The sequence below is a fragment of the Camponotus vicinus genome, unplaced genomic scaffold (genome assembly GCF_025532165.1).
Source record: "Camponotus vicinus isolate PSW18456_S1 unplaced genomic scaffold, iyCamVici1.0 SCAF_9, whole genome shotgun sequence".
In the NCBI taxonomy this organism is placed as follows: Eukaryota; Metazoa; Arthropoda; class Insecta; order Hymenoptera; family Formicidae; genus Camponotus; species Camponotus vicinus.
The window spans coordinates 15,312,296-15,325,581 of record NW_028141981.1 but is presented as its reverse complement, the minus strand read 5'-3'; the positions used below and the strand labels follow the sequence as shown (position 1 = coordinate 15,325,581).

The 13,286-nt window shown below is 29.9% G+C and overlaps 4 protein-coding genes across 5 annotated transcripts; 2 read left to right on the top strand and 2 right to left on the bottom strand.

The window, feature by feature from the left end:
• Positions 1–65: 65 nt before the first annotated feature.
• Ttc30 (tetratricopeptide repeat domain 30) lies at positions 66–4,587 on the bottom strand. Its single transcript, XM_083108061.1, has 9 exons — positions 4,285–4,587; positions 3,999–4,064; positions 3,570–3,908; positions 3,379–3,514; positions 3,133–3,297; positions 2,784–3,052; positions 811–1,218; positions 345–729; positions 66–260 (listed from the first exon to the last, which is right to left on the bottom strand). Exons 1-9 carry the CDS (start codon positions 4,348–4,350, stop codon positions 118–120), a joined length of 1,977 nt encoding a protein of 658 aa, XP_082964187.1. The 5' UTR covers positions 4,351–4,587; the 3' UTR covers positions 66–117.
• Positions 695–2,778, top strand: LOC145976735 (zinc finger CCHC domain-containing protein 17). The gene is made up of 4 exons (XM_083108076.1): positions 695–836; positions 929–1,209; positions 1,704–1,876; positions 1,960–2,778. The coding sequence occupies exons 3-4, from the start codon at positions 1,760–1,762 to the stop codon at positions 2,623–2,625; spliced, it is 783 nt and encodes a 260-aa protein (XP_082964202.1). The 5' UTR covers positions 695–836; positions 929–1,209; positions 1,704–1,759; the 3' UTR covers positions 2,626–2,778.
• A 65-nt stretch (positions 4,588–4,652) lies between the features above and the next one.
• Positions 4,653–5,919, bottom strand: LOC145976740 (uncharacterized). Of its 2 annotated transcripts, none has more exons than XM_083108081.1 (4): positions 5,767–5,919; positions 5,303–5,374; positions 5,099–5,217; positions 4,653–5,014 (listed from the first exon to the last, which is right to left on the bottom strand). In XM_083108081.1, the coding sequence occupies exons 2-4, from the start codon at positions 5,304–5,306 to the stop codon at positions 4,790–4,792; spliced, it is 348 nt and encodes a 115-aa protein (XP_082964207.1). In that variant the 5' UTR covers positions 5,307–5,374; positions 5,767–5,919; the 3' UTR covers positions 4,653–4,789. The 2 variants fall into 2 exon arrangements, with proteins under 2 accessions (XP_082964207.1, XP_082964208.1); XM_083108082.1 differs by lacking the exon at positions 5,767–5,919 and adding an exon at positions 5,431–5,643.
• Positions 5,920–6,652: 733 nt separating this feature from the next.
• On the top strand, positions 6,653–13,103 carry LOC145976730 (adipocyte plasma membrane-associated protein Hemomucin). The gene is made up of 5 exons (XM_083108069.1): positions 6,653–6,975; positions 7,039–7,218; positions 7,385–7,590; positions 9,586–9,871; positions 10,399–13,103. Exons 2-5 carry the CDS (start codon positions 7,109–7,111, stop codon positions 11,513–11,515), a joined length of 1,719 nt encoding a protein of 572 aa, XP_082964195.1. The 5' UTR covers positions 6,653–6,975; positions 7,039–7,108; the 3' UTR covers positions 11,516–13,103.
• The last annotated feature ends 183 nt before the right edge of the window (positions 13,104–13,286 follow it).

Here is a 13,286-nt window from a genome sequence, read left to right as displayed (position 1 = left end):
AATTTAATGTATTATGCAATAACTTGGAAAAATAAAGTGAAATATTATTTGATAGACAAAATATATAATATTTACATATATATTAATATACACATGTATCGATATTTTTTTATGCATCTAAGATATTTGTAATTTCAGGAATAACGCTTTCAGGTATCGCGCCTCGTAAACGACCGTCCGTTTGCCTTGAGGTGAAACATTGAGCATGTCTTGTATATCGAACGGCTGATCTATCACTGTCATTATGTCTTTACCGTAAACTGAAATTTCATTGAGTAAAAATGAGTATATAAATTATGCGAATACCATTTCGAATACAAAATGTCTATGTATGTACAATATACCTTCGCAATGTTCTAAAAACTGGATGCATTCTTGCAATGTAGAATCTTTCAGGACCACCAGCTGTTTCGCCAGTTGCTCCAAGAGCGATAAGAAGCATCTCTTCGCGTAGAACCAGGTGTCGGTGCCGAGTTTTTTGTTGTACGGCTCCAGACTCTTCATTACACGAGATATGCCGAATTCGTAATTTCCCTTAGAGCAGTATAGCGTCCCAATTACCAGGTTTACGATGCACAAATGAAAGAGTTTCTTATCTTGATCTTCAAACGACACCGCCTCTTCCTCCTTTTCAATCTTCTTCATCAGCTCCTCGGCCTCCGCATTTTGCGAAGTCATGATATAGCTGACGCATAAATTTGCGAGAACTATGGCGCTTACATCTAAAATCTGACAAAAGAGGCATGCAAATGAGAAATTGAAAATCGAGGAAGACTCGACGGAATTGTATTTACATATTTTCGTACTAACATTGTCGAATCTCTTTTTGACAATCGGTTCGTAGAAACGTGTCGCATCCTTGAACTTATTCTCCTGCATGAAAAGTGTATGCGCTACATTTAATTTCCATATATCATTCTCGTTACAGAACTCGACGCTCTTTTTAAAGATCTTCTCCACTTGGGTGTAATTCTCTAGATCCCAATAAATTTTCGCTTGTGCCATCAAGACGGGAACGTATCTGTCCAAGGCTTCCTCGTAGTCGTTGACGGCCTTCTTGACGGCATTATCGTCGTGATTCAATCTCGCTTCCTGAACCTGCTTAGTCGCTTTACGCAATGCTTCTGTATGTTTATTAGCGAGATCGTCGAATTTGCGATACGCCTCCTCTGGCGAAGTTTGTTGTGTTATTAGTGCATCCAGAAAATCGTATAAGTACTGAAAATAATTTCAAGAAAATTATCTCTTTCACAGATACTTTAAATAAAAAATTTTCCATATATATATATATATAACAAGTAGACAAAATATAATCTTTCAACCAGATATAGATTTGAAAATTCTTTGATTTCTTTATTTTTGCAAAATATGATTTTTTTATAAATAATGAATGTATATGTATGATTTTCTACAAATATTCACACAAGTTAGAAAAATCTTTATTAAATAATTTTTTATATTTATCAATATTTATTAAATAATTTTATTATTTGTTAAATTTAAATTTAATTTTTTAAACATTAAAAAATATTTTATTATATATTAAATTTTTTTATTATCAAATTATTTCGTTAATAAATAACAAATAATGTTTAGTATATAAAAATTTTTAATATATCAGTGATGGGGATATGACACATGATGTTGATGTTACGGTCCTGCGTTTGTTGTCAGAAACTTAACCTGTATTTTTTTCTCGCCAGAATGTATCGGTCGTGACGAAGAGTAATATAATAATATTGCTTCAGTGAACAACGATATGACGAAGTGCGAATTGAATCAAATATTTCTGGGCGAAGTTGCGTCCATTCAAAATTATGGAGCTTTTGTCAGAATACCGGGTACCCCGCAACAAGGTTTAATACATCGGTCACAGGTATTATTAGATTCAAATATATACGTTAAATATTAATATTTCCACGGTAACATAACGCATTGATATCTATGCAATTCTGTCAGGTAAGCTCGGCTCATGTCGACAATGTTGCAGACGTTTTGCAAAAGGGCGAACGGGTCTGGTGTAAAGTGATCTCTGTAGCGGAGGATGGCAAGATAGGGCTGTCCATGAAACATGTAAATCAAGGAAATGGCATGGATTTAGATCCTAATGGCGTGGAGTTACAAAGGGACTTACAACGGCGAAAAACTCCAGGAACGGTTCAGCGTAAAGCCATACAGTTGGAGGCAGTACTCAACACCACATGCTCAAAGTGTGGGACAAGAGGACACTTGTCCAAAGATTGTTTCATGTCTCCCGATGGAAAAAAATATGAATTGATTCCAGAAATTGAGGAAGAAATTGTTCCCTCACATCCAGTCGAGGAGAAGGTGGAGAAAAAGGAAGAGAAGAAGCATAAATTGAAAAAGAAAAAGAAAAAGTCCAAGAAGAGTAAACAATCTACCAATGACAGTGACATGGAAGATAAGGAGAAAAGTAAGAAGAAGGTAAAAAAATCTTTCAAAGAACGCAAGAAGCACAGAAAAAAACACGACAGCAGCTCAAATGACTCCTCCGATAGCTCATCATCTAGTCATGATGTGGAAGCTCATAAACGAAAACACTCAGAGGACTCCGAAACTCATACAAAAAAATACAAATATTCCAAAACTAAGCATCCAGGTTAATTGATGTCAAACACTTTTTTCAGAGATAAAACGACCTTATTATGTGTTTTATGTATATGATATGCAAATACTGGCACACAAAACACATGAAATGACCATTTCAAATGTTCAAGTTGATATTTAATAAATAAATGATCAATTGTAAAAATTAAACTTACCGGTGTCAAGTATTTGTAAGTTAGATGTACATTTTCAGCTAGAACATCAGCAGCTAGATCATAGTACTGATATTTACAGTATAAAAGTAACAAATTAGCAAAAGTTTCAGGTGGGAATGGATTCTGCTGCAGCAAAAATTGCAATTTTTCAAATCCCTCACTCGGTTTTGTGTCCATATTTATTAATGCTTGATTATGTAAGGTAACAGCATCGAGTTCCTCTTCGGAACGCGGTGGCATATCCGTTAACGCCTCTTTCGCAGCATCGTCTGTAATATTAGTATAAAGAATAATATATAAAAGGAGTATCTATTTTTTAAATTAAATTTGCAATAATACATAAAATTACAATTTTGCAATTGATATTCTATAGCAGCTTTCAGATTGAACGCTTCTGTCAGAGCTGTCTCGTGTAGAGTCAGGGTATTTCCGACACTTCGAACTTCGATACCCTCGGTAGTCATTCCCACACTTAGCTCTGGATGTTCTCTTATGCCATGCTCGATAATACTAGCTAAAATTTTATTTGAAAATGGACAAATATAATATTATTTTGTATGGTACAAGGAGGATAATGAAGATAAATTCATTGTACCTATATGTTTCAATGATGCTGCATATTCTGTCAGTTTGAAATAGCAAAGAGCAACATTGTACGATAGATGAGGTTTAAAACCTGCAATTTCCAATGCATTTGCAAATTTCTTGAGAGCCTGCTCGTATTGCTCCTCCTAAAAGATGCAATTTGTATACATTTATTAATTAAACTCACAGCTATCTATCTACCTTGTACAAAAGACACCCTAGGTTGATTTCTGTATCGACATCATCGGCAGGACACTGATCAACAAGATTCTTCGCAGCGACCATATCTTCCTGCCCATATTTTATAGCTGCCTGTAGTTTCTTTACTTTGAATTCTAAGTTATTTTGATTGATAATACTGGAACAAACCGTCCACGCTTCCTGATACATGCAAGCTTGATGCAACGACTGGGCATAGTAAAGTTTGTATAGATTTTCTTCTGGACATAACTCGACCAGTTTTTCATAACATTGAGCAGCAGCTATAAAATCTTGCGTATAAAAGTAACAATGAGCCAGAAGAGATAAGCATGGTCTAGACTGAAAGAACGCTTTATTTCTTTAACAATACTTATGCAAATTGCGAAATATATATATATATATATAATATATACATCATAATATACATACTTCAGGATGAGAATCTAAAAGATTTAACAGAACTTTAATACTTTCAGTATATCGCTGTTCTTTTATCTGTAATAAAAAATCGTATTCAGTTACATATTTATTTAATTTCAGATCAAAAGTAGTGTTTGTTTTCTTAAAATGTTTCAAAGCTATCGCCACTTTTATTTAGCGACTTTTCAATTAATTTGGAGTTACATTTGCTTGATATATTTAATGAAAAATATATATAAATCTTAAATATATATATGCTTTATGTATATAGCGCAACATAGCTAGTGATGGATACCATAGAATAAATTGTTTTCGTGTATTCTCCATCCTTTATATGTACATTTTCTATGAACGTAGACATAGCACAATTAAAACACAAAATAAAAACTTTATTAAGTATTTAATATTATTCCTTGTTTGGATATGTGAAATATGGTTGCTTAAAACACTTATTCGCGCGCATTGTTTTGACACTACACAAGATTTGTTGCCAAGGAAACGACGCGAGATAATATTTCAAAGTCTTAAATTGCTTATTATTTTTATATTACTTTTATCTCTATTATTATCAGAAATTGATGTTTGAATATTTCACGAGATACAAAATCTATTGATAAAATATTTAGTACAGATAGAATCATTATATAAATTTGTATTATAAAATACAAAAAAATTATTCCTTTATTCATATTCCCATGATACATTATATGTAGTAAAAAAACGAGTGACGACATTTATATGAACTAATATCCAGTTATTTTATGAATTTAAATATAATATTACAATCACAAAAAATATCTTTATTGCCATAATAATTTATTTATATTGCTTAACTTGTCCCTTTTAATCTGATCTAAAACAGCTGTCAAATTATCAATCTTATCTATCATTATTTCCAATTTATGATCTTGTGTCTTTAGCAGTTCAGTTGCTTCGGAAAGATTTTTTTCTAACATTGTGGAGTGTTCATTCGTAAAAAATGGCAAATCTGGAATTTTCATTGGTTTTACAAGAACCTTGGTCATCTGCAAAACAAAATACACTGATAAAAAAATGTCAAGATAAAGAATATATGATATAATAATAATATTTCTACAAATAATACCTACACATATTTCGTTAGTAAGTTTGATACAATTCTCTAATTCTTTTGCACATTGCAGTGGATATCTTTCACGAGCATCACAGACTTCAAATAGGGCTTCTTCACACTGTTGCTCAAGATCATCTGAATTCAAGATCAAGGAAATCATAATCAGGCAAAATCATCTTCCAATTTCAATATAATAAAACGCAGTGTAAAATACACCTACCCATTTCTGAATATACAATTGTCTTTACAATTTATTATTTCATATTTGTGAAATAATAAGAACCTTTATATTCTGAAAAAAAAATAAATGTCATAAAAAGAATTTACATACGATAAATAATTTTTTACATGATAAAAGACGCTTAAGTCACAGAATGTCAATATGTCAAAGACGTGAAAGATAATGATTCTTTTCAAATGATATGATCTCACGCAACGGCACTTCTCGATTTATCAATTCCATTGAAAAGTCGGAATTTAAATTTTTTACTTTAGCTGGACAAGAATAGAATAAAATATACATATGAATATATTTAAAAAAAATGAGATCAAAATCGAGAAAAGTGCAAAAGTTCAACTAAGAATAACAAAAACTCTTTGTTAGATCGATCATACGATTCGATTTGTTTTGTTGTCAGATACATCAGATTTTCGAGGCGTGAGATGTGAATTACGAGAATTTACCTATTAATCGTTGATTTCGTCATAATTGGAGCTAATTTGCAGAAGTCGTCGAAATAGAAAACCGTATATTTTTGAATACACTATCGCACGGACGGTAATTTTCCAATCAAGCCGGCAGGTTGCCTAAACTGTCCCACCAAGAAAAGTCACGCATGCGCGTAATCGTCCGTCTACACCGCCAAGAAAAGTCACGCATGCGCGTAAACGTCCGTCCACACCGCACGCTTGAAGAACGAATAAAATATATCAGGTATGTATCGCAATAATAGTCATGTCCAAAAAATTTTTTATAACATAGAAAAGTAACATTACTATTCAATAATATAATTAATATAAGAAAATTTTAATATATTCATCATATATCCTGTTTTTTCTTTGAAAAATAAGCCGATTTGTTTGATCATAATTTAAAGCTAACGGTTTGACATGTCTGTATTTAAATAATCATGATTACAAAGCAAAAGATGCGTATTATGTATTAAAAATCGACTAGCGCGAAAGAAATATACAGTTTTGAAAATATTTAATTATTCATTAGTCATGAGGGATAAATATCTAGATGCGTAATAACTACATAAACTTCGTATGATAAGGCAGAGAGACGAAAAAAAGTTCCGTAAACAATTACCAGAGGCGCAAACGTTGAGAAGCATATTGCATATTGCATATTGCATTGCTCGATATTAAATAGGATCATTCAGATAAATAAAAATAAATCTGCATGATTGCATAAAACATTACATATGCATATGCAAAGCGATATACATTGAGAATCGAATAATCACGAGTCTAAAATAAAGTAAAAAAGATTTATCGCTATTACTTTCTATATAATTACACATGATTGATTTAACTTTTTCGCGTTCACAAGGATACCTGTTTGAAGAGGCCTTAAATTACATAAGGATACACATTGCTACTGCGATGTCGTGCATTTCAGCTGATAAGGTCACGAAATGCATGAATTTGCACTTTGTAACCAATGGCGTTTGCTATCAGATGTAATAAAAAATGCATATTTTCTAACGTCATTCGATACTCGAGTGCCGTTATTCGCATATCGCAAAGACCGTTAGATCATCCACCGTCTAATTCAGTCGCCTCCTTAATTCTCGCGAAGCCAACGTCAACGACAGCTGACAACGTCGATGCTTCTCACGGCGACTCCCGGAAACAACTTTTCGAGACGCAGCGTTATTATTTCCTGAGGTGAGTAAGATACGACGTCGGGAAAAGAGGGGATAAAAATGAGATAGTGGTGACCCTTTAAAGATCGGATCTTAAAGAAGAGGAAGGGTAACACAGTGCTATTATCGAGTAACCAGTAGCTCTCACCAGCAACATGAGCTACCTGAAGACAATCGGCACCGCCATCATCTATATCGGCTTCTTTCTGGCCCTCATCACGTTCATTCCTGGTTTACCACCGGACACGGAATTTCGGGAGTACAGGTATATATTACGTTTTATATATATATATATAAGTATATATTGCATTTTATATGCGTACATATATCGCGCGATTTCGGACAACAATGTGTTGGTGATTCACCGGCGCGAGTGTCTCATCAGCTGTTTCTGACCCTTTCATCGTTTTTGACCCTCGACGCTTTTCCAGCATAGTGCAACCGCGCGATATCGATCCTAAATTAGGCCCGAAGAATCGGCTCAACAATGCGGAAAAGTTATTTGAAGGCAAACTTGTCGGTCCAGAGTCCTATGCTACCTACGACGGTCAGATCTACACCGGCGTTTACGACGGTTATCTCCTGAGGATCGATGAGGACGACCTCGTGCCGATTGCCAAATTTGGCAAAAAGTGCGGTGAGTCGTATGGAATAGATAAGAATAGATAAATATACAATGGCGTGATTTTTATCGTACGATGTTGTCGATAAATTGGACGAATGTCTCGACCAAGTTTCAAAAGCAGCTGGTCAAATCAGTTGTGTCAAAAATTAAGAAATCTAATACATTTCGAAAGTCTCTCATGAATTTGACATTCCGCAAAATTTCTAATTTTTTCTTAAATCGTACGATTCTCATTATTGTACTATCATCATTACTAGAGTATTCTACAAATTAACATCTAATTAACATCTAATTTACATATATACATATACAAGCAAGTATTTTAAATTGAATAATGAAAATTTCAATAATAAATCGATTAAAAAAATATTAATGAAATATTTAGTATAAATTTGAAAGAAAGATGGAATAAAGATAAACGATATTTTAATTAGTAGTTAAGTTAATTTCATTATTAATCTATTATTAATCGATAAATTGCTCGGATATATCGGCAAACGAGAGGAAGAGAAAAAGAAAAAGAGAGAGAGAGAGAGTATCAGCTGATATAATATGATATTTATAAATCAAAATTACCAAATTTTCTAAAATGAAAATTCATGATAAATATACAAATAAAATTAAATTACATATTTATTACTAATAGTAAAAAAAGTCGCCTCGTTAATAAATTAATATTAATATTAATAATTTTATCTATATATTTGAACTTTGTCTATCTGTCACCTTGAATTTTAATTTCTGAAATAAAGGAAAAATATACGCGAGTATCAAAGATCAGTATTTAATTTATGTGAAATAAAAAAAAAATACACGCAAATATCAAAGATTAATATCTGTATAATCTGTTAAAAACTACGCATAAATCAATCAATAAGTAACAGTACATCTGTAGAGAATATTTTATCTACTTTTCTAAAAAAAGTTTGACAAATATGTCTGTGTAATTTTTATTATTGAAAATATTTATTATTATATAATACTTATTATTATATAAAAGTACTTATTTATTATTATTTATTTATTAAATAATTATATTTATTGTCAAAAAAGTTAAAAACGTATAAAATCTGTCACAAAAATCATGTTTCAAACATAAGGCAAATAAAAAAAATATCATAAAATATCATAAATGCTATTTTCATTAACATGATTATTACTTAACAAAAAAATTAATATATTTTTAATATAGAATAATATAGAATAATATAATCAACATAAATCTTATTTCAATTTTAATACAATTACCAAAATAACAAATAGTAAATCGTTCAAAGTTATGAAAAGGAATTAAAAACATAACTTGAACAAGATGTGTGATACGTTGACTTCTCTGTATGTCTTGAATTCCTTGGCATCTTTTACAACTTAATTTTTGTTAGTAATACCGAAAAATGAATCCGTTAACGTCTGCGGTCATTGTTTATACTTATAAAAGCAAAGAACGCGAATTAATACGTTCACGCTTTCTCAGTTTATTCTTTATTGATATTCTCTCTTCTCCTTCTTAATAGCTCTATAGTAGATATGAAAAAACTATCAAACACTTTGTAGTTTGAACATTGTTGCAAATAAAAAGAGCTTATTATGATATATATTAGAATAAACTCTAAAATGTTATTTTATAAATTATCTTTAATCCTGATATTTAATCTTACATTTATATCTTATTTCATAATATATCAAAGGCACATCTTGTATCTGCCTATAAAAAGATAAAAATTTAAAAGTATAAAAATATAAAAATTTTTAATTAAACATTATCTGATATATATATATATAACAACGGTTAATAACAGTTTCTATTATACAAATTATTATATTGTTAGGATTATTAAGAACTAACATTTTAAGTATTAATTAATAGGTTAGTATTAATTAATACAATTGTAAAATTATATATATATATATATATATATATATATATATATAAAATTTGAATATATAATTAATATAATTATTTATATTAAAATAATATTTAATAATATTCTTCCGCGAATCTTACAGATGGCCAGTGGCAACAGCAAAAATGTGGCAGAATATTAGGATTGAAATTTGATAAGAAGGGCAACTTATATGCAGTCGATACTTATTATGGAATTTTCAAAGTAAATGTTGCAACTGGAGATTACAAAAATATAGTGAACATTTCTAAACCGATTGACGGGAAAATTCCATTATTGCCTAACAGTATAGATATTGCGGAAAATGGAGACCTTTATTGGTCTGATAGCAATACAGATTTCCCACTTTACGATCTAGTGCAGGTGTTTTTCTCAAATCCATCGGGCAGGTAACAAAAAGAAATATAAATATAAGATTTAATTTAAATTACACACACATATACACACATATATACGTGTGTGTGTGTGTGTGTGTATGTGTGTGTGTGTGTGTGTAATATAAAAAATATATATATTTATATTATTAATTTATATTTTATATATATATATATATATATATTTTTTTTTTTCATTTAATTTTTATTATGTATATAAGTATGTGTACATACTTATATAAATTTTTCCGTCTGAGGTCATTATTCTCCCTTAGAGATAAATCATTGTGTCATATCGAAACGTAAACTTGTTTACTTTCAAAAAGTTATAAATATTGCCGACGGCTTGTGAGATAAGATAAGGATGAAAGAAAGGAGGGATAGCGTGACATTTTATGAAATCAGCTAATTTGACTTTTGGCATTTAAATTGCCAAATATTGATATTCAGTTTACTCTCTTCAGTTTTTCTCTCATTCTTATTATATTACATTTACATTACATATATATGTAATATAAAAGATATAAATATATCAATTACAGGCTTATACGTTATAATGCTGCTGAAAAGAAAAACGAAGTATTACTGAAGAATCTTGTATTTGCAAATGGAGTTATACTAAGTGACGACGAAAGTTTTGTACTTGTAACAGAATCAATAGCATGTCGTATAGTAAAATATCACTTGAAAGGACCAAAAGCAGGTCAGCACGAGATCTTCATCGATGGCTTGCCAGGTTTACCAGACAATCTTCAAAGCGATGGTCAAGGTGGTTTTCTCGTCACTTCAATTGTTGTTGTAGACTCTCAGCATCCCTATATTGCTATCTCTCTTGCACCACATCCATACTTAAGAAAGATGTTTGTACGATTGTTACTGGTAATGGAATTGCCATTTAAACTGTTGTATGATATTTATCCCAATACTTTTGTGGAAAAAGTTTTGGACTTAATTGGATCATATCATATGGGAGAAATATTTAATAGTTTGAAGAAAAGTTTAATATTAAGAATAGATGCTTCGGGTAACATTATAGAAATCCTTTCTTCGAATGATAACACGATCAGTGGTATTAGTGAAGCTTATATACATAATGGCTTTGTATGGTTTGGTAGTCCGTGGCGAAATTATGTCGCGAGAGTTCCATTAAAACAAGCTTTTCCTGATCTGGATAATAATGAAAAGCAATCTTCTCGTACAAAATACGAGAATGTCGCTTCAAATGTAAAGTCAGAAAGAGCAAAGCAAGACACGATATCAACATCTACACCAACCACATCTAAACCAACTCCTACTTCTACAACGTCTAAGCCAATCGCTGCTCCCACAACCACTGCGCCAAAACCATCCCCAACTCCTAAGGTTGATAAATCTACTACTATTGACAGTAATAAAGCAAAATCAACTTCGAAATCTGCAAATGCTGAAGTTAAGAAGAGTGCAGAAACAATTAGTGACACGAAATCTAATACGAAATCAAATTCACCGAATGCGAAATCCGAAACAGATAATAAAAAAGAGGATGCTGCAAAACAAGATATAAAATCTGGTAAAAGCGTAAAAGTGGAACAAGAGGCTTCTATTAAAGAGAAAGTACAAAAATCACCTCCTGAGAAAGTTAAGTCAGTAGAAACAAATCGTCCAAGAGACGATCTTTAATAAAAGATAATTTAACGATGATGCATTGTGATATCATCAACTTGTTGAAAACGATACATTCCATTTTTCAGATATTCCAATGCAAAATAAATGATGATGGTTATATGTAGGTTATATATAGATTATATCGATTTTTTATAGTATTTTTCATTAATTTGTTTTATATACAATTATATGTTGTTATATCCAAGTCATGCACAATCAATTATATATATACAAGGTGATTAATTATCGATAATACAGTCAGAGGGATATTTATTTTATTCATTCTGAAATATGAAAAATTAATTTAAATGTAGAAATTTGTTTTGATATAATTGAATATGAAGTTTTGCTTTAAGAAAATCAAAACTTTTACTATACTACTTTTACTATTATTTTTAAACTAATATAACTTTTAATTGCACTGCAACATAAATTGTTCAATTTACATATTATGATACGTTAATTTGTTTTTTAAAAAAATCATAAATAAAAGCTATGTATATTAGGAAAAATTGAAGTTGCATATATAACAAAATCTATCATAACTGCTGTTATTTTTTCAAATAGAGCATTTTATTTTTATTCGCACACATATATATTCTATTGAAATATAAAAAGAAATCTGCTTGAACTGATGGAATAAGTGAAAATCATATAAATCTATAGCAGTCAAAAAATATTAAAATATGAAAGGTTTTTACTAATTGCCCAATTTTTCAACTGAATTTTCTTTTCAATAGATATGAATAATATTTTGTTGCACTTTTTTGGATTTACTTCTTCGTGTGAAAACACTTTTTAAATTTCAAATTTTCCGATTGTATTATCAACAATTATTTTTCTTGTGTACATTCCAGAATAGAATGAAATAATGCAACAATACACTAAAAGAATTCAGCATTAAACAGCTTTATTATGGTGATTAAATAAGGATGAAAGTTTAAAGAGTGAGTTTATATGTTAGCAAATGATGTATATAGATATGAAGTTGAAAGTACCATTCTCGCAAATTTTCTTATATATTTTCGACAATATATACTACTAATTCCATGGTATATATACTAATTTTCATATTTTTATGTATATTCGGATTATGTATTCTTAAATTCTTATAATGTATATGAAAAAAAATTATTTTTGTTTTATTTTTTTTCACAGCATTAATTGCTTTGGACATCATTTCTGTTTTTATCTTTCAATTTCAAATTCGAATATGAAGATTATATTAAAATAATTAACCAATATAAATCTATATGAAAGAGATAATATATTTTAAATTAAGTGTTGTTTTGCATTTCATTCGTGCAATAATTTTGGATTAAGTCTATGTGCTTATTATTTTTGATTCACTTTTACTTTTAATTTACAATATATGGGAAATATTCACAAAACTATAATTTATGTAAGTTACGCATAAGTGAATAAATCTCAAAATAGAATATGTGATAAAGAACTGATGGATATTTTTGTTAAGTTGGATGACCATTATATGAATTATAATAATAATTTTATTATATGGTGCCAGGTGAAATGTAAGATAATTATAAGAATATATTGTATAGTTTAGCAATTATATAAATAAAAATAAATTTTTAAATAATTATATTGTACCTTTGTAGAAACATTTAAAGCTTTATAGTAATAATGTTATTTGCTCAAATTGGCATGAAACAAATCGTGATAACTAAAAAGAAATGAGAAAAATTCAAATTATTTTTATATCTTTAGAATCTATAAACTTATTCTTTAATTTGATTTTATTTATATGAACACTTTCTTAATGATA

Excerpts from the sequence above, each read along its gene's own strand:
- LOC145976735 (XM_083108076.1), top strand. The coding sequence starts at position 1,760 with ATGACGAAGTGCGAATTGAATCAAATATTTCTGGGCGAAGTTGCGTCC. Across the intron at positions 1,877-1,959 it reads GTTTAATACATCGGTCACAG|GTAAGCTCGGCTCATGTCGA; the intron begins GTATTATTAGAT and ends CAATTCTGTCAG.
- Ttc30 (XM_083108061.1), bottom strand. The coding sequence starts at position 4,350 with ATGTCTACGTTCATAGAAAATGTACATATAAAGGATGGAGAATACACG. Across the intron at positions 1,219-2,783 it reads CTTACAAATACTTGACACCG|TACTTATACGATTTTCTGGA; the intron begins GTAAGTTTAATT and ends AATTATTTTCAG. Across the intron at positions 261-344 it reads GTTTTTAGAACATTGCGAAG|TTTACGGTAAAGACATAATG; the intron begins GTATATTGTACA and ends ATGAAATTTCAG.
- LOC145976730 (XM_083108069.1), top strand. The coding sequence starts at position 7,109 with ATGAGCTACCTGAAGACAATCGGCACCGCCATCATCTATATCGGCTTC. Across the intron at positions 7,219-7,384 it reads ACGGAATTTCGGGAGTACAG|CATAGTGCAACCGCGCGATA; the intron begins GTATATATTACG and ends ACGCTTTTCCAG. Across the intron at positions 7,591-9,585 it reads CAAATTTGGCAAAAAGTGCG|ATGGCCAGTGGCAACAGCAA; the intron begins GTGAGTCGTATG and ends CGAATCTTACAG.
- LOC145976740 (XM_083108081.1), bottom strand. Across the intron at positions 5,015-5,098 it reads AACTTACTAACGAAATATGT|ATGACCAAGGTTCTTGTAAA; the intron begins GTAGGTATTATT and ends TTTGTTTTGCAG.